Source organism: Globicephala melas, chromosome 1, assembly GCF_963455315.2.
Source record: "Globicephala melas chromosome 1, mGloMel1.2, whole genome shotgun sequence".
In the NCBI taxonomy this organism is placed as follows: domain Eukaryota; kingdom Metazoa; phylum Chordata; class Mammalia; order Artiodactyla; family Delphinidae; genus Globicephala; species Globicephala melas.
This window is the reverse complement of record NC_083314.1, coordinates 32,130,664-32,151,163: the sequence shown is the minus strand read 5'-3', so window position 1 is coordinate 32,151,163 and position 20,500 is coordinate 32,130,664. Positions and strand designations below refer to the sequence as shown.

The 20,500-nt window shown below is 49.1% G+C and overlaps 1 protein-coding gene across 7 annotated transcripts in view; it reads right to left on the bottom strand.

Moving 5' to 3' along the window:
- ADORA1 (adenosine A1 receptor) overlaps nucleotides 1–20,199 on the bottom strand; it is a 57,247-nt gene extending 37,048 nt beyond the window's left edge. The window contains exons 1-3 of one of the 7 annotated variants that reach the window (XM_060287827.1): nucleotides 20,062–20,198; nucleotides 19,544–19,708; nucleotides 18,804–19,236 (exon numbers count right to left, since the gene is read on the bottom strand). In XM_060287827.1, coding sequence (XP_060143810.1) covers nucleotides 18,804–19,144 — 341 coding nt within the window. In that variant the 5' untranslated portion in view covers nucleotides 19,145–19,236; nucleotides 19,544–19,708; nucleotides 20,062–20,198. Of the gene's footprint in view, nucleotides 1–16,777; nucleotides 16,864–18,803; nucleotides 19,709–20,061 lie in introns of all 7 variants that reach the window. The other 6 variants (XM_060287750.1, XM_060287891.1, XM_060287931.1 and 3 more) reach the window with 6 other exon arrangements.
- Between the last annotated feature and the right edge of the window lie 301 nt (nucleotides 20,200–20,500).

Genomic DNA, 20,500 nt, shown 5'->3' with positions numbered 1-20,500 from the left:
ATATTTTTAGAAAGGAAAATAGATTCATATAAAATGCTCAGTTAAAACCAGAGAAGGCGGAAAAGAGAAGGTAGGGGAGAAACAAACAACAAACCCAATGAATAGAAAAGGTACCAACACGGTAAACATTAATCCAATGATATCAATAACCACTTTAAATGTGAGTAAAGTAGGAAGGAGGGTAAGAGGAAGCCACTTTGAAGCTTTTTGCTTCTCTCCACAACATCCCTCCTGGCAGGTAGAAGACCCTGCACCCAGCCCACCCAGATGAGGGACCTTCCATAGAATCCTTGAGATTTCCATTCCCAGTTTCTGTCCCAGTCACCCAGTCACTTTCCATTATAAGTCATCCAGCTTAATACATTAAGCCACTTAATTAGGTGGTTCTAACTACAAGACCAGCCCTTCCCCTCACAGCTGTCCCTGGGTGGAAGTAGGGAACAGTCTGTTCTCAAGGAGCTGCCCTACACCCCTGTGATTTGTGCCAGGATAACGGAGCAGCATGGAGCCGCTGGCAGCATCCCAGAGCAGGGGTCTGGAGAGGCAGCTTCTCTGAGCATTGATCAATGACCATATTTTCAGTCACTTCTGCCACTCTGCAAAGCCCAATAAATCACTCACATCTGCCACGACCCTCGATGCGGGAATCTCACATTATGATGTACGTGGGAGAGGAGGAAGCTTATTATATCGAAGCCTTTTTTTCCCATCCACCATTCACAAAAACTTCAAAGTGCTGTGCTCAGAGCCACAAAAAAGAAAATGCAGATTGCTGACAACAATGGGTCTTGGGGATTCAACCAGGCAAGAATCAGGTAGGACAGGCACTGCAGGCACAAGGTGGGGACACCAGAGTGGCCTCCCTCACCCAGCTGATATTAATACCAACAATATGGGCCATTTGGAAGGTCCAACTCTAGGGTCCCCAACTTTCAAATCCCACAAAGGCCTGACCACCCAAAACTCTCCCTCTCTGACCTCCATAGCTGGTATCCACTATCTCCAACAGAGTTACACCAGTTGGCCAAGGAAGCAAAAGGCTCCAGATAACACAACACTGGCAGGCGTGTGACAGGCATTAGAGGGCCTGGGCTCTAATCAGACTCAAACTTGCTGTGTTAGCAGATTACATCACCTTTCAGAATCTTAGCTTCCTTATCCAAAATGGAGCTGATATCTGCCTAGCCCACCTCCCAGTGTTCCTATAGTAACCACTTGGCATTGAGCTTTACATACAGTCTCTCCTTTCCTCTTCCCACAATCATCTTAGGAGGGAGGCAGCATCTCCACAGATGAGAAGACTGGGTAACTCCCTCAAGGTCACAGAGCTGGTGGTCAGAATTGGAACTGCAACTCAGGTCAGCGGCGTCCCAAACCAGGGTTTTGTGTTTCACACAATAATATCCCCATGAGGCTGTGAGGACTTTGAGAATAGGGATTATAGTCTTATGTTCCCCAGTACCCCTTATTGTCCAAGCTTCTCAGACTGCAATGTGTGTGAGAAGCAAGGCCCAATGGCATTCAGCCTAACGCTGGCCCAGAAGTAACCCTCCCCACCCTTGTTTGGGGAGAAGCCTGTCTGAGGAGCCCAGAAAAAGGAAAGGCATTGTCTTGGACCCTGCAGGAAATAGGAACTCAAATCCCTGCCAGGTCCCTTGCAAACCACCTGTGTGACTTGTTTCTGTTAATGGACAGCCACCTCCACCATATGGAGAGAGGAAAGGCAGGGAGCCAGGGTGGGAGAAGGGAAGGCAAGAGGCTCCCCACCTCAGCGAAATGATAGTGGGGCGCACAGCTCTCCTCACAAAGCATTTCAGCTTGCCTGATAGACAGGGCAGATTTTGTTGTTGCCATTTTTTTTTTTTTTTTTTTTTTTTTGCGGTACGCCCGCCTCTCACTGCTGTGGCCTCTCCCGTTGCGGAGCACAGGCTCCGGACGCGCAGGTTCAGCGGCCATGGCTCACGGGCCCAGCCACTCCGCGGCATGTGGGATCCTCCCGGACTGGGGCACGAACCCGTGTCCCCTGCATCGGCAGGCGGACTCTCAACCACTGCGCCACCAGGGAAGTCCCTGTTGTTGCCATTTTACAGAGGCCCAAGAAGGTTCAGTGAGTGCCCAAGGCTATAGCTTGGCTGATTAGTGTTTGAGCTGAGACTGAACCCAGGTTCCTCTGAACCTGGCCCAGTGCTCTTTGTGGCATGCATGCTACCTGTGGGTGGCAGAGAAGGTCTCCTGGAATCCCTCACAACACTCAGCCCTAGGACCCAGCCCAGGGTCGGCTGGGCTGCCTCTCTAGCCCACCTCCTCCATTCTCACTTCCACGGACCTCATGGGATTATTTCTGCTGCCATGATGTTAGCAACACCTCCTGATTTAGCTTCCCTGCACTTGTGATCGAGGTAGCTGTGCAAATGAGCACATGCAGGCCCTAGAACCTGAGAGAAAGCAGGCAGGGCCTAAAGGAAACCAGATGGCAGGTCAGGCCAGGCCTATGCCCACTAGCAGCCTCTGTCCCAGAAATCTCAGCCCTCTTAGCTCGGCCTGTGCCAATTTCTCTTAACTGCAAAATCTTGTGTTCTGCCTCCATCTTAGCCTAGAAGCTCTCTGAGGACAGGGGCTGTGGTTCCCCACAGTCTGGAAATCCCTGAGGAGAGTGGCTGGGTTAGTGGGTATATCACAAGCAGCATTCACTTTGGTATCTGGTAAGCTGGTACAAATCCCAGTTTTGCTAATTACTAGCTGGATAACTATTTTCCAGTTCCTTTACCTCCCTGGTTCTCTTATTTCTTTATTTGTAAAAATGGTGTTGATGCCAGCCTTGCAAGGCTAAATAAAATTAAATATGCTACCAAAGAAGGCGCTCATCACTGTTCCTGACATGGAGGGGACACTCAGCATGCAGGTACTCCCTCTACCCCAAGACCACATGTCTCCTTCCTCAGGATCCTCTCCTGTCAGGCAGCCCCTGGGCTCATGGAGGAGCTTGAAGCAGAGGGGGACTGTACCCAGAACAGTGACAGAGCACACCTCACCTGTGTATACGGCACTATGCACCTCCGAGCCGTGCCACGGCCACTTCCCCAGGTGGAGCTCACCAACGTTAGGCCATGGCATGCATGTAAAGGAACCTCTCAAGCCACAGTTGAGGGTGGCTGTATTAACTGTCTGCCCCAACCGCGACAGAGACAGAGAGACACACGTGTGCATGCGCTACCCATCCATCGTCTTCCCTCCCATGAAACGGCAGGAAAGGGGAAGAACAAGCCCCTGTGATACTGGAGAGAGATGGTGGGTTTACATTATTTTCACGTGTAATCCCCTCAACAATCCAATGAGGAAGATGTCATTATTTCCATTTTACACGTGTAAAACTGAGGCTCAGAGAGTTTGGGCAAGATCATAGAACAAGTAAGTAGCAGAGTCAGGACTGAGAGACCAACATTGCCAGCCTGACGCCTAAGGCACTCAGAGCTCTGTGCCTCTCAGCATCCCTTCTTTCCTCAGACTCAGCACACACACTGCATGCTGGATCTTTGCAGCAACCCTGAGAAGTCAGGCAGGGACTGTGAGTCCCCTTTGCTGAGGAAGCTGCAGCGCCGGGGAAGTGAGGTGGCTTGTCCAGATGGGTACAGCGGCAGACTGAGCTCCAGCCTCTGAGTTCCGGCTCCGGGTCTCTCTCTGTACTGAGTGAATTGGGGGATCAGGTCTCCCTGGTTTGGGAGGGGGTTCCCCTTTTCTTGATTCTCCTCCCAAGTTTTTTTTCTTTAAACCTTGACAGTAGACCGAGCTCAGACTCAGGCCATGTTCTGACAGGAAGACTGCGGCCTAGAGAATGGCCCCTCCTTGCCTGCGTGGACTTCAGCGGTGGGAGGTGACAACCGCTCCTGTGCAGACCCCTTGAGGCCCTGGAGCTGCCCATCATGGAGGAGTTAAAGCCCAGCAGTAGCCCGCACATCCAGTCACTGTGAGTTCCCTCCCCACCAGGCCCAAGGCGCCCGCCCACCTCGTGTGGTCAGGGACCTGTTGGTGTGGGGCCTCCACTCCACTGAGTGCTGGAGATGCAGCACCGTCTCCCAGCAGCCAGGAGAGCTGTCTACAGCTCCAGCAGGTGGTAGACAGTGTGGCACGACACCCGAGGGGGAAGAGAGAAGAGGTTTTCTCTTTAAACGTCAGCTCCAAAGACAAACTCAGCCCCTCTGCCAGGCGTGCGGCAGCACCCACTTCCTGATCCTTCTTACTTCCCGGTGACAGTTGTGTCTGTCTCTCGGGTCTCTGCTCCACTCATGTACCCATAGCCCGGCAGCCAACATTAGCTCCTTCTGCCACCTCAGTGCCAGGCAGTCAGGCCAGCTCTTGGGCGGTACTCTGCAGGCCAGGGGACAGCTTGGGGTGGGGGTTTGGGAGCCTCCACACACACACCCAGAACCAACTCATCCCTGAACAATGCAGCCATTTTTCTTTTCTGAGAGCACTCCTTTATAGACAACTCTCTGCAGTAGGCATAACGAATTATGCCCATTCTATAGGTGTGGAAACTGAGACCCAAAGAAGTAAGTGATTTACCCAAAATCACCCAGCAGTAAGGTTGGAGTCAAGGCTCAAATGCAGGTCTTTTCATTCATCCATTCAATTGTTCATTCAACAATTCCAGTTACACTTAGATGTTGTGTGACTAATAATAAGTTGTTTAACCTCTCTGAGCCTCAGCTTCCTCAGAAAATGTGGAAAATAGGAATATATTATTACTATTAGAAAACACTATTAGTGCCTCTTCATAAAATTGTGCAAGGATTTAAATAAGAGAATCCACATAAAGTATTTCGCAAAGGCCTAGCAAACGTTAGGTGTTCGAGAGTCACTTGCTACTATTACCATTCACTTACTGGTCAGGCATTAGATACCAAAAATGGGCAGAAACCATGCTGGACACTGTGAAGGAGAGTTGAATAGGCTTGGACCCCACCCTCAAGTTGCTCACAGGCCAGTGAAGGAGGTTACCTTGGTGCAATCTGACAAGGGCTGTGTTACAGGGGAGCATGGGGAGCTGTAAACACACCAAAACAAGGAAGGTTTCTGGGAGGAAGTGTCATCTGAGTTGACTATTAACGAATGAGTAGGAATTAGGAAAGAAAAGGGAACAGATTTCTGAGGGGTGTGTGTGTGTGTGTGTGTGTGTGTGTGTGTGTGTTTTAGACATGGTCTTAGATATTAAACATCCTTCTTTCATCTTTCTCCTCAACTCCAAGGCCTGGACAGGTTAAGATATAACTGGCTAGGAGGCAGGGAAGGTGACTTTTGAGCACAGGTAAAAGGTGGGGTGGGGTTGAGCATCCTAGGCTGGGGGAGTAACCTTGGCCCTGTGTGCTTGTGTGTGCGCCAGGCTTGCTCAGGCCTCCTGCTGCGTGGCAGCTGGTAAATTGTCAGTCTTGCCCAAGAGACTGTGAGTCTGTGCCATTGAGGGCAGGACTTGTGTTGTCAGAAAACATTTCTTAACTTGAACATATAAACTGTGTTCCTACGTCAAGGAAGATTAATGGTGGGGGTAGGGCATGAGGATTGGGTGGGGCACAAACAGGAAAGAGATTAGCCTTGTTGGGACTCTTCCCAACAAGGCCTTGAATGAGGGACTGGGATGGGCGGGGGCAGGGGTGAGCAAGCAGAATTGAATGAAAGGTCTGAAAACCCAGGATATAATTTTTTGACCTTTAAAAAAAGCTATAGCTCCCTACACACACACACACACACACACACACACACACACACACACACACACACACACACACACACACACACACACACACACACACACACACACACACACACACACTAAGAGCCTGAAGCCACCGTGGCCTCCTGTCATGATTACAGGTGATGACGGCAGAGGGAAGGTGTCATGCCTTCACACCCCTCTCTGGCTTGCTGGCTGCTCCCAGACTGTCAGCCCCTGAGCCTGACAGAGCCGCTGAGTGGTTTCTGCGTGTCTCCCCAGCCCTTGCTGGGCCATCTGAGAATGGCAGCCCCAGGAGCCCATAATGTGGGGTAAGGGGTGTTGTATTTACTCTGCAGAGGATCGGCCACCATGGCAGGTGTGTCTGCTGAGCACAGCAAGTCCCCAAACACACTGAATGTCTTCCTCCCCAGAGAGGATTTACGGAGCTGCCAGCCCCCAGCGGAGCCCTTGCTTCGGCTCCCTCAGAGGCCAACCGTCCAGGAAGGGCTGGACAAGGCCTTGGGAAGACAAGCAGAGCTCAGGAGGGACTATTCACACCCTTTCCTCATAGAAACAGGAGCACGGGGACCAACAGGAGCTGAGCTGGGGGTCAGGAGGCCAGAATACTCCCCCCTAACTTGCCAGGTAAGCTTGAGCGAGACCCTTTACTCCTCTCATCTCCTGGGGACGTTTTAATGAAATAACCCTTCACTCTCCAGTACCTGTGTTTGCCCTCTGTGGGTGAATGTAAAATAACCAACTAACTTCTTCTCTACCTGGCTACTCAGTCTGCCCCACTAAGGCTTCCTTCCCCCCACAGACACTGATTCAGCCACCTACTGAGTGCCAGCCAGGCATGTGTTGTTAGGTATTGAAATACAATGAGCGAGGCAGATGGAGAGAACCACACCCTGCTCTCACAGAGTACGCAACTCATCTCGATGAGGACTTGTCCCAGTGGAACTACAGTGGCCACACAGCAAGTGGTATGTGAGAACCAAGTTTGGATTATTTGACGATAGTAATAGTCCCCATTTACTGAGTGCCTACTATGTGCCAGGCTCTTAATGTATCTCATCCCTAAGCCTCATTACAACCTTTAGAGGAAGTATTAAGAAGCCTGTTTTGCAGAAGAGTTTTGCTCAGAAAGGTTAGGTAACTACTCCAAGATGACACAGTTCCAAGTACCTGAACTTTCTGTCTGGGGAGACCACTCTTACCCTTCATTCGACTCACGTACCTCCATAAAGCAGGGGGAGAGAGATGTGTCTCTGAAAAGGTGATCGTTAAAAATATCTGGGGTAAAATAAGTCATGGGAATGTAATATACAGCATAGGGAATATAGTCAATAATAGTGTAATAACTTTGTATGGTGACGGACAATAACTAGACTTATCCTGGTGATTATTTTGTAATGTATAAAAATATGAAATCACTATGTTGTACAACTGAAACTAATATTGTAAGTCAATTATACTTCAATAAAAAAATGAAACAAAAAATCTGGGGTAGAGGGGCTTTTTTTCAACAGACCTTTCCCTCTGGTGCCCCCAAGAGAATCACTGCCTGGGACACTGCATTCTAGCTGCGTGGGTGTGCATCAGAGCTCTTGGTTCCGGGCTAGAAAAAAAGGGCTAAGAAGTAGCTCTTGCTCTGCTGTAGTCTCAGCCCCTGCTCTCCCAGGGGTGGGAAGCAGAGAATTGGAAGCCTGTGGACTCTGAGAGCAGGCTGCATGGTGAGAGCTGCAAGGTCTGACCCTCAGGTTCTGCACCAACCTCACCAACTGCACTGCAAAGCTTTCTCTGCTACACAAGGCAAAAGATAGTTTCTGCACAGAAGAGCTGACAGTGCTCCACCAAGCAGTCCAGAGCGACAGAGACCCTGTCCCCGTGTGCCCTATGCTAGCCTTGGGGCTCCCCCAGCCCTCCTGCTTTGCCCATCAGGGCTAGGCTGGAGCCGATACTTGATAACTGCCTGCTTATTGACTGACCATCTTCTCTGCTGCATTAGCTGAAACTGGGCCACCCAGTGCCCAATATAGCAGCTGTGAGAGGACCCTGCTGAGGAACTGGGGAGGAACGACCACTGTGCAGGGGATTAACACAATCCCCAGTGCCAGGCCACTAGTGGGTTCCAGCGATGAGGGTGGGAAATGAGTCTGTGGAGGCACAGAGCATCCAGGGAGAGTGACCACTTGACTGAGGATGGGTAGAGAATTGGGGGGCCTTAGCTATCACAGAAGCTACTGTGTCTCATTCTGAATAAAGCCTGGCAAGAAGGATGAACCCCCAACTCTGCTGTCTCCTTCTGGAAGCTTTAGGGAGCCCAAAGCCACATGTCCTTATTGCTGTGGTTTCAGCCTAAGAAAGCCAAAAGTCTGCTGAGAAGTGAGGTGGGAACAGTAGATTGGGGCAGCTGGAGGCACCCAGGAAACTTGCTGGATATTTGAAGGACTCCTTCTTTGGTGCTGCATGAGGCAAAAGGGGGCCCATCTGTTGGACCACATGAAGGGACAGAAGCTGGGGAACGAGCAAGAGAGAGACCACTAGTGGACCCGCCATTATATCACTACCACTTGAGTACCTACTAGGATCTGAATCTTCTCCCCATCCCTCCCTTCCCCACCCTTCCCTATCTCCAGAATTGGCACCCCATCCACCCTGTGGCGTCAGCCTTAATCCTGGGGAGTCATACTTGATCCTTCTCCCACTCTGTACATCCAGTCCATCACCAGTTGGTTCTAACTCTAACATGGAATAAAACCTATTTGGTTGTGATATATTATCCTTTTTATGTGTCACTGGATTTGATTTGCTAATATTTGGTTAAGGACTTGACATTTTAAAAATGTAATCTGGATAATGTCATTCCCTGCTTAAAGCACTCAAAGGCTTCAATGTGTACCTAGAATCCTATCCAAACTCTTGACCATGAACCACATGGCCTATAAGGCCCTACCTTAGTCCTTGAGCCCTGTGAGGGCTGGATTGACACAGGGTTTAGAGAAGCCAACAAGGGCCAGGCACAGTCAATTCCAGGATGGCTTCCTTCCTCAAATACTTCTCAAGTTGTAATTGTAGCTACCTCCTTGTTGATCGGTGTCTTGGCTCTCTCCCAGCTAGTCTCTAAATTTCATGAGGGCAGGGACCAGGACCGACTTCTTGGCCATGATAAGATACCTAATGTCTGGCATGGAGTCTGGTGCTTCTGAATTAGTGAAGGAGTGAATTTGCTGCCTCCTCCATGCCTGGGCCTGTGCATCTGAACACTCAAATTTATCACCACGAACTTCAGGTGGGCCCTTAACGCTGCCTCCAGCTATACTAGACTTTCTGAGTCTAGCCTTTCTCCTACTTCCTAAAGAATTATTTCACACTTGCTACTCTCTCCATCACCTCCTCCCTCTCAGCTGATGACCTTGCTTCCCACTTCACTAAGAAAACTGAAACACTCCGAAAGGAACGTCACCTACCAGCACCCACATACCCTGCCTTTCTGCCTCTTGGATGATCTCCAGGCTCCTCTAAAGCCAATCCCTCTGTGTTTGCCCTAAGTCCCAGCCCTGCTTGCCTAAACAAGGACATCAATCCAGAAATTCTATCCTTTGCCCTATCATTAGTTTTGCACTCTCTATAGATGGTCTTAGTCAGTACACAGACATACTAATGTCCCTTCTTCGCAAACAACAAAGCAAAATGCCTTGTTTCCACTTCTCCTGACAGCTCTTGCCCCATGCCTTTACGCTCTGCAACAAAATACCTCAAAAAAGTAATCTACACCAGCTGTTTTCAATTCCATTCCTCTTCTCTCCTGAGCCCTCTCCAACTAGACTTTCTGCTCCTACCACTGTTAACATTGCTCTTGCTAAATCCAATGGTAATTCTCAGTCCTCATCTCACTTGACCCATTGGCAGCCCTTGACAGCCAATCTCTTGCTCCTCCTTCATATACTCTCTACTTGGCTTCTAGGACACCATACCTGGGGCTCTGGGTTTCTTCCTATATCTGTAGCTCTCCTTAAGTCCCTTTTGCTGGTGCTTCATCATCTCCCCAAACTCTCAATGCTCAGTCCTTGGTCCTCTCCTCTGCTTTCTTAAACTTTTAAAAAAAAATTTATAAAATTTTGAAAGGTTACTTTCCATTTACAGTTCTTACAAAATATTGGCTATATTCCCCATGTTGTACAATACACCTTTAAGCCTATGTTACACCCACTCCCCCACTCCTATATTGCCCCCACCCCTCCCACCCCCCGCACTGGTAACCACTGGTTTGTTCTCTATATCTGTGAGTCTGCTTCTTTTTTGTTACATTCACTAGTTTGTTGTGTTTTTTAGATTCTACATATAAGTGATATCATACAGTATTTGTATTTCTCTGACTTATTTCACTCAGCATAACGCCCTCCAAATCCATCTATGTTGCTGCAAATGGCAGAATTTTGTTTTTTTTATGGCTGAGGAGTATTCCATTGTATATATATACCACATCTTCTTTATTCATTCATCTGTTGATGGACACTTAGGTTGTTTCCATATCTTGGCAATTGTAAATAACGCTGCTATGAACATTGGGGCGCATGTATCTTTTCGAATTAGTGTGTTCATTTTCTTCAGATATATACTCAACAGTGGAATTGCAGGATCATATGGTAGTTCTATTTTTAGTTTTTTGAGAAACCTCCACACTGTTTTCCATGGTGGCTACATCAATTTACCTTCCCACCAACAGTGTAGGAGGGTTCCCTTTTCTTCACATCCTTTCTAACATTTGTTATGTGTGTTCTTTCTGTTGACAGCCATTCTGACAGGGTGAATTGATATCTCATTGTGGTTTTGATTTGTATTTCCCTGATGATTATCTTTTTATGTGTCTTTTGGCCATCTGCATTTCCTCTTTGGAAAAATGTCTATTCAGTTATTCTGCCCACTTTCTAATCAGGGTTTTTTTTTTTATGTTGACTTGTGTGAGCTGTTTACATACGTTGGCTCTTAATCTCTTATTGGTCATATCATTTGCAAATATTTTCTTCCATTCAGTAGGTTGTCTTTTTGTTTTGTTGATGGTTTCCTTTGCTATGCAAAAGATTTTAAGTTTAATTAGGTCCCACTGGTTTATTTTTGTTTTCATTTCCATTACTCTAGGAGATGGATCCAAAAAAGTATTGCTGCAATTTATGTCAAAGAGTGTTCTGCCTATGTTTTTCTTCTAGGAGTTTTATAATATCCGGTCTTACATTTACATTTTTAATCCATTTTGACTTTATTTTTGTATATGGTGTTAGAGAATGTTGTAATTTCATTCTTTTACGTGTAGCTGTCCAGTTTTCCCAGCACCACTTATTGAAGAGACTGTCTTTTCTCCATTGTATATTCTTGCCTACTTTGTCATAGATTAATTGACCATAAGTGCATGGGTTTATTTCTGGGCTCTCTATCCTGTTCCATTGATCTATGTGACTGTTTTTGTGCCAGTACCATACTCTTTTGATTACTGTAGCTTTGTAGTACAGACTGAAGTCAAGGAGTGTGATTCCTCCAGCTCTGTTCTTCTTTCTCAAGATTGTTTTGGCTATTCTGGGTCTTTTGTGTTTCCATACAAATTTTAAAATTATTTGGGGGCTTCCCTGGTGGCACAGTGGTTGAGAGTCCGCCTGCTGATGCAGGGAACACGGGTTCGTGCCCCGGTCCGGGAAGATCCCACATGCCATGGAGCGGCTGGGCCCATGAGCCATGGCCGCTAAGTCTGCGTGTCCGGAGCCTGGCTCCGCAATGGGAGAGGCCACAACAGTGAGAGGCCCGCGTACCGCAAAAAAAAAAAAAAAAAAAAAAAAATTATTTGACCTAGTTCTGTGAAAAGTGCCATCATTATTTTGACAGGGATTGCACTGAATCTGCAGATTGCCTTGGGTAGTATGGTCATTTAAACAATATTGATTCTTCCAATCCAAGAACATGGTATATCCTTCCATCTGCGTGTGACATCTTCAATTTCTTTCATCAGTGTCTTACAGTTTTCAGAGTACAGATCTTTTGCCTTTTAGGTAGGTTTATCCCCAGGTATTGTATTCTTTTGGATGCGATGGTAAATGGGATTGTTTCCTTAATTTCTCTTTCTGATACTTCACTGTTAGTGTATAGAAATGCAACAGATTTCTGTATATTACTTTTATATCTTGTAACTTTACCAGATTCATTGATGAGCTCTAGTAGTTTTCTGGTGGTGTCTTCAGGATTTTCTATGTATAGTATCATATCATCTTCATCCTCTTCTTTATTTCTACTTTCTCTCCTGGGGATCTCATCCAGCCTCACGTATTTAAACACCATCTACATGCCAATGGCTGTCACATTTACATCCCCAGCCCAGACCTTCCTCCTGAACTCCATCGTATATCCATCCAACTGCCTGCTCAACATTCCACCGAGGCATTTAATAGATACACCAAACTCAACGTGTCTAAATCTGAACTCCTTTTATTGCTCCCAAAACTTGTATCACCTGCAGCCTTTCCCACACTCTATATTTCCAGTTGCTTAGAACTAAAAGTTTGGTCATACTTGACTCTTCTTTCTCTCACATCCCATATCCAATCCATAAGAAAAATTTTTTTTCTTCCAAATACATCCAGAATTTAAAAATCGTGCCACATTCATTCAATGGAATTCTAACAGCAATGAGAAAAAACAAAACAAACCAAAAAAAACACAAGCAAAACCTACTATTTTGCTCAATAGTATGGATGAATCTCAGACATAATTTTAAGTTTCAGAAGCCAGACAGAAAAGAGTATATACTACTCAATTACCTTTATAAAAGTTCAAGAACAGGCAAAATCAATCTATAGGTAGCCTGGGCAGCTGGTAGCCTCCTTGGGGCTTGAGTTAAGAAGGAGGTTGAGGCTGAAGGGGTGATTCATGCAGCTCAAAGAGCCAGGTATCCTCCTTCCTCTCTGTTCTGTGACCATCCTGCCAAATGAGGCCAACCAGGAAGTACCATACTCCAAGCCCTCTACTCTAGGGACTGCTCTCCTCACTAAGACACAAAGAAACAGGATGCCCAGGCCTAAGAGGAATAGAGACTAGGTAATATGGACTAGACTTGGGGCCCAGACAGTCCTGCCCTACCTAGCCCAGAAGGGCAAATGGGCAGAGAAATGCCAGGTGCACCTCTGGGGTTTTGCAATTTTGGTGAAACTGGGCAGGAGGAGCAGGGAGAGTTGGAGGAAAGGGAGTTGGGAAATATTTAACCTTATAAGAAAATCCTTACAGACAGAAGCTGTGCTATCTACTAGGAGGCAAAACACAAAGTTCTAGGCTTGGCTCTGATCCTACAAACAATGTGAATTGTGGGTATCACTGTAGTGTTATTTGTAAAAATTAAAAATCAGTAACAATCTAGTCAAAATTATAAAAATGAGTCATACAAAATATAAAAGTCATATAAAATATGATAATCATTTATTCAAAAAAACGTATATAGCATGCCTACTCTGTGCCAGGCATGGGGGTTACACAGGTATGTGAGCAGATGTGGTCCTGGCCCTTTTGGTGCTTACCAAGCCCAGAAAAACTACCTGGGCCAGGAGAGATGGGGAAGGAAAAATAGATCCACCTGGAGTAACTAACAGAGGAAATGAAACTGGTCTAGCGGGGGAGGAGGTCAGAGAGGCCTCCCTAAGAAGGGGCTGTTTTAGCTAAGACCTAAAAGATGAATAAAAAGATAATCCAATATTATACCATTATAAAAATCCTTAGAAAATATTCTTTATTGACATGGGGGAAATGCTTATAATGTAACATTAAGTGTATAAAATAGGATATAAAAACCATAGATGCACCCAACTATGCAAAAATAATTATCTAACATCTATCTATCTGTCTATCTATCTATCTATCTATCATCTATCATCTATATATGTTGGAAAATTTTCTGGAACACCAGAAATTTAACAGTAGTGATCTGCAGGTGGCAGAATTACTGGTTATTTTGTCATCTTTATTCTTTTCTATATTTCTCAAATTTTTAACAATAAACATGGATTGATTTTATGCTTGGAAATAAATATCAAACACAACACAGCCTCCAAGGCTCTGCCCCATGACCTCTGGGTAGAGGGGTTCTTCAGAAAGTATCCTGGCCATTCCCTTGCTTCCAAGCAGCACTCCTAAAGGACTCATTCCAATGTCAGCTGGGAGAAGCTTTCACCACTGATACTAATCTGCATTGCCCAGAGCACTCTTTAGCATAATCCACCTGAAGGCTATCCCTAGTTCAAACAAAGAAATTACCTTTTTAATCACAAAGTTGACATCCTTCCATCACTTTCCCCCACTAAGCCCACCACTAATTTGCTGACTTAACCTGTGGAGGCTGAAATTTCTCTGTTCTGTTCCTTGCAGGTAAGCCTTTACATCAAAGGCTGGGGAGCCAGAGTCAGAATTAGGAGGAGAAAAGAGCCTGTGGCTGAGTGACCTTGAACATGCTGGAACTCTAGGCCTCTGTTTCCTCTTGTCCAAATGTGAGGGAGTTGGGCATCAGGGCTTGCTATCACTCCTCTTCTATCTCAGCCACTCTAGGCCAATGACTAATCCATCCGTACAGGAGCTAGAGATGGCCTACCTCTGCTGAAAGCAGGTGGTACCACCAGAGAGCAACTGTTCTGGGACCCTGAGACCTGCTGCGGTGCAAGCACAGGAGGCACTTTAGTTGTCCAGAAAAGCCCAGGCTAGCTGGGGGGTCGGGGGAGAGGGCTAAACTGATGCCTAAAAGCAAACATATGTTAATCTACCAGATCTCTTTCCCAGAGCTCTGGTCCAGCAGTCTGGCCTCCCCCACACTCTGCTGTACTTCAGCAGCCCAGTTGGGAAGGCCTCCAGCTGTGGACAGAGGCAGGGCTGCCAGGGGCTCAACTGCCCACTGGAGTGAAGGTGAGGAGGGAGGGAGAGGCACCAAGCATGGGCTGGAACAGAGTGCAGAGGCCATGGCAAAAATCAGAGGGGAAAAATCACCCCCGCTGACAGCCGTGAGGAAACTGCTCCATAAATCTTATAGCTTCTCGAGGCTGATTCAAAACACATATGGGCTCACCGGTTAAAGGCATCTCTGGTAGACAGACCTGGATTCAAATCCTGTCTTGGCTCCTGATAAGATGTTTGGGAAAATTACTGAACCTTCCTGAGCTTTAGACCTCAGTGTATCTATAGACGTGTCTAGAATGGGGATAACAATAACCTTTATCAGCAAGAAACTATGAGCATTAAATGAGATAAAACTATAAAAATATAGCACTGTGGGCTTCCCTGGTGGTGCAGTGGTTGAGAGTCCACCTGCCAATGCAGGGGACACGGATTCGTGCCCCGATCCGGGAGGATCCCACATGCCGCTGAGCGGCTGGGCCCGTGAGCCATGGCCGCTGAGCCTGCGCGTCCGGAGCCTGTGCTCCGCAACGGGAGAGGCCACAGCAGTGAGAGGCCCGTGTACCGCAAGAAAAAAAAAAAAAAAAATATATATATAGCACTGTCCCTAGCTCATAAGCACTAGGAGCTAAAAAACACAACACAATCTTCCTAGGATTTCAACACAGTATTGGCAGGAGTCATGGTCAGGAAGAACTATAGAAAGTTAGAACTGAAAGGAACCTCAGAGACCTCGAATCCAGAATCCATTCCCTTCATTTAACAGACGGTGGCAGGGGGTGTGGTGGCAAAGAGGAGGCTCAGGGATTGAATAACCTAACCAAGAAGGTTGCACAGCTAGTTTGTAACAGCAAGGTTCAAACTCAGGTATTTCTGACTCCCAAATACCCATCACCCCTTCACCCCACACCAACCCATCTGGTCACAGACAGACCTTGCTCAGGTCTCCTTCCCGCACAGAGGGCTGTGGTGGTCAGGGAGTGGCACTCCTCCCCATAACAAGCCCCCTGGAGTAGGTATCAAGTTGGCACAGAGTGCCCCCAAGAAAACCCAGGGATTCCCTAGAAGTAGGAGCTGAGGGGAATGGGGTATCCATTACCAAGCATGTGGAGGTGGCAGGCAAATAATCTGTAAAATACATGTAAATAACCACAGGCTATTGATGCGTCAACAATTTAAGCTATTTTTTTTTGTAACTGGATCACACTATACCAAGTGAACCTTTTTTCTTCTTGGCTTTCTGCCAAGTGGAAGGAAATAAAATTTGTGGTTGACTGACCAAATCATGCCTTGCTTGGTGAGGGGCCCAGCTGACTCCTGTCACTGAATGCCCCATATACGCCTCACCAATGCTTGAGCAGTATTGCTCCCTGGTTCCCAGGCCACATCTACCTCTGACTGGCTTGTCAGGGCAGGGAGCCAGGCACCTGGGGACCTCCAGCAGAAAGGTGTTCTCCCAGACCCAGCAGCCTGCTGACTCCAGCTGCCCAGAGGGCAGCAGCGCATGCTGTTCCTCCTGCGGGGGCACCTGGAGTGACCCGTCACCTCAGCCCAGCCTCCAGGATCCCAGCTTTGGAAGCTAGGCCCAGCAGCCTTTCTCTAACTCAGGAGAAAGACTCCTCTCTCAGGCACTACTGGAGTGTGGCTCTGAAGGAGCCACCTGAGCTGATAAGGGCAGCTGTGGTCAGGGCCCTGAGGTAGAATGCTGGGAAGATACAGGCCACAGCACGATGGTTAGAGGTTAGGCCCCTGGAAGGCCTGCCTGAGGCACAACCATGTGAGCTCTGAAAACTCATCCAATTCAATCAACATTTACTGAGTGTCTGCTATGCGCCAGACACTATGCTAGGCATTCTGGAGAATTTGTACAAACGAACAAAATGTGGCCACTGTCCAGGTCGCTGCACTTGAGGCATGACAGTCTAGCAAGGGAGAAAAACATGTATAAATATAACTTAACAGTACTTTGACACCTCCCTGAAAATGTGGTATGTCTTGTGTGCCCATGTGTGCGTGCATGTGTATAAGGGCATATGTGCTGTTATGTAAAAGCATCAGTGTGGGGGGGTGAGGGCGCAGGGCTTGCCTATTCAGACCCACTTTGAACCATATGTTAACAATGATAATAAAACTACAAAATAAACGTACCACTTATGGCTTGCATATACCGCCAGGTGCATTATACAGTACCACGTGCTTTATATGTAGGAGTTTATTATATTCTTCCAATCACCCTAGGAAGAAGGTACTATCATTAATGTCTCCTTTTATTGACGTGGAAGTTAAAATTGAACGAGGTTAATAAGTGACTTTCTCAAGGTCATACAGCTAGGAATTCACAGCAAGGATTTGAACCCAGGCCTGCATTCTTAGCCTCTATGCATACCTCTGCCTTGGCCCTCCAACGATAGCTCCTAAAGACCCCCAGTTCTTCAAGGCTGGGGCAAGGAGCAACAGAAGCTGTCTTCTGGAAGAATGAGCCTGCAATTCTGCCAGCACAGCCATCCCCATCCCCACAGGACAAGGAGGGCACATTCTGTGGGCCCGTGACCTCTGTTACATCACGACCAGGCCTTTGGTTTGCCTTGGCACCCACTCAGTAGACCAGATTTCTTAAGCAGCCTTCCTATATTCACGTATCTGCATGACTTTCCTAATGTGGCAACACTTTGTTATAATCACCAGGCTCAGAGGCCCAGCCCACGCTAATGGGTTGAAATCAGGTTCATTGGTATATAGCTCAGCCACAACCTGGGGCTAATGGCAGCATGAAGGCCCCTCAGCGGCTGAGCTTACAGGGTTTCTGGGCTGCCTTCCCTGTCTTCCCTTCTCTCCTGAGCATCAGTCTTCACCTCACCTTCCCTGGGAAACTTGGGAAGGAGGTAAACAGGGCAGGAACACTGCCATCAGGGGGCTGGGACACTGGGGGAATCAGGAAGGAAGGGGAGTAGTGGAATCAAGCCTCTGCTCCCAATCAGCTTCAGGAGGTTCTCTGGATCTGTTTCCCCTTTACCAGCTCCTACTTCACCTCCCTTATAGGATCACGATGAAAAGAGGAAAACCATGGTGCATTATAAAATCTTTGAAAACTTAAATGTGTACAAATGTAATGCAAACAGGAGAAACACGGGTGCCTAGGCCTGCCTGGGCAAGTTGTCAGGTGAGGCCAGAGGCTCCATGTCCCAGGTATGGAAGCTACTGCAGGGACAGCAGGTGCTGAAGACGTCTAGAACTCCGTAGTAGAAAGGGAATCTGCTGGTGAGAGGATTTAACGAGGGGGCAAGCACGCCTCACAAGAATGTCCCAGTGAGGCCAGCACTGGCAGTGTGCCCAGGCATTTGCTGGCACTTGGTGGCCCAGGCACTGCCTGGTGACAAGATTATGGCCTGGCAGGCCCAGGGAAAGAGCCCCAATGTGGACTGGACACTTGCATGACAGGACTGCCACTATTAGGTCACCCACCCTGGTGCTGCCTGGACATAGCATAAGCACCTCTGCTGTGACCGGAAAGACAACATGGTTTTGCAACACAACAGGAACATTAAGAGCCTGCCTCCTCCTGCCTGCAACAGAGATCCCATAAGTGGGAGTTGGGCAGAGGTAGTCAGACTGTCTGGGTTCAACAGGATAGCCCTGGGGCAGGGAGCTGGCTAGCACAAGCGTATCTGCAGAACAAGAAAGAGTATCCTCAGGAAGCTTTCCCAGTTCTGGTTAGAGAAGCAGCACTCCTGTCCGTGGTGTGCCACCCTAAGCCCACCCTAGCAATCTGCTCTGCCCCTTCCACTTCCCTCGAACTGGTGGAGATCAGCTCATTCCCAACCAGGGCTCACTGTCTACCCCGCACCCCCCGGCCCCGCCCCACCCCAGGCCAGGCTGAACAGGCAGCCTCAGGTTCCCTGGCCGGGTCAGGAGAACAGCAGAGCTTCAGCTCTGGGGTCCTGAGCACTGCCAGGTTCACATTCCTCCAGCCAGCCAGCCCCCTCCTGCTTCAACTTGAGTTCAGCCTGATACTGCAGGGCAGAGGAGAGGAGGGCAGAGTGAGGGCTGGGGCACAACGGCCCAGAGAATATCCAGCTTACTTGGGGTCTTATGCTCTACCTTTTATCCTCTCTAGATGGCCCTCAAGCCACCCAGCATGGGGCACAGCAGGTACCCTCAGCTGCTCTGGACTCACCTGAGCGGGATCTTGACACGGAGGTAGCGGTCGACAGCGATTGCCAGCAGGGCCAAGATGGAGCTCTGAGTGAGGATGAGGACAGGGCAGGCGACCATGAGGCAGGTGTGGAAGTAGGTCTGTGGCCCAATGTTGATGAGGATGGCAAGTGGGATGACCAGAGCGCCCACTGCCACATCAGCCACTGCCAGTGACACGATGAAGCAGAAGGTGGCATCCCGCAGTGCCTGGTTCACCTTCACTGCCCAGATCACCAGCACGTTCCCAGGCACGGAGACCAGGGCGATGAGCACCTCGATGCCAATATATGCGGCCTGGAAGGCCGAGATGGAGGGCGGCATGGTGGGCACAGGCTGGGCACATCAGCAGACAGGCACCAAGGGGCAGGAGGCAAGCACCTGTGGTCACGGAAGCCTGGGGTGGGAAGGCCTGCCTGGGAAGGGGAGGGGAACCCAGGCAGCTCTGGAAGTCCAGCTGCCCTTTGGAGGTGTGCCCCACTTGGCACATCTAGTGCCTGCCCAAGCTGGTGGGGTACCCTAACCCTTTCTCTGCCGGATCTTTGTCCCCTCCCCTTATCAGTCCCAGCGGATCCATTCGACAACATAAAAGAGCAGCACTCACTCCTCCACCGGCTATTTTATCAGGTGTGAGGCAGTTCCCAGCACACACTCACCCCACAGGGGTCCCCAGTGCCTGGCTCTGCCTACCCGTGCCCACAGAACAGGATGCAGGGAGCTCACCATCCTGTCTGCTGGTGGCCAGGGAGTCCCAGAGGCTGTGCCCAAAGTTCCGGACACCTGGTGCCACTCAGGGCTTGAGGCCGCGCCAGGCAGGGCTGGGCTCTCAGCACCGCGCGTAGCAGTTCACGGTCCTCCAGGCTCCCGCCGCAGAGCTCCTAGCCGGGCCTTTCAGGCAATCACATGGTGCGGCAAAGGCTCAGCCCGGACGCTTTTAAAGAGGTAGCGCCCCTATTTCGCACCTGGGACTGGTCTGGCAGACGTGGGTCTGGAGGACTGAGCCCAGCAACAAGCCAGGGTGCGCGGTCCCCTCTCCCCAGCTTGCAGTGCACACATGCCCTGCGCCCACCCACCAGAGGCACTGCTGGCTCCTGCTTCCTAGCAGTCCCCGGTCCCGGTCTGGCTCTGCCAGGGACCCTCGCACACACCCTGCCCCAAGGGGGCATTCTAGTCGCCTCTTTCAACCCTTTCCTGCATCCCCACTGGGGATGACCCAGAGGCGAACTGAGGTACAGACTTACCCAAGGTGACCAAAGCTGGCAGAGCTCCTAGCCACCTGAACGGTTCCGTCCAAGCGCCCTCCCAGCTCCACGCCTTGGGCAGCCTCTTGCTCCAGGGATGCCTGAAGAATCCAGGGCCAGCCTGTCAGGTCCAGAGGGATGGCAGCTATCTGGGACTCCACTCGGGCACCCGGCGCCTCCGTCGCCCACGGCGCCAGAGCTGAGTGGCAGTCGGGCTCCGCACAACCGGAGGGGGTGGGGGCGGCGGCGGCACCGCGGGGCCCCTCCCTCCTGGCCCTCTGTCTCCTCCCCCATCCCCTCCTCTAAACAAAGGCAGTGATTCTGGGCGAGAAAAGCTGGGAAATGTGAGCTTGTCGTAGGGTTTGATGTGTGAATCCTGTCTCAAGAGTGGACAGCGGAGCAGCCTCCCTGTGTTCACTCTCCCTCTCTTCTCACATGT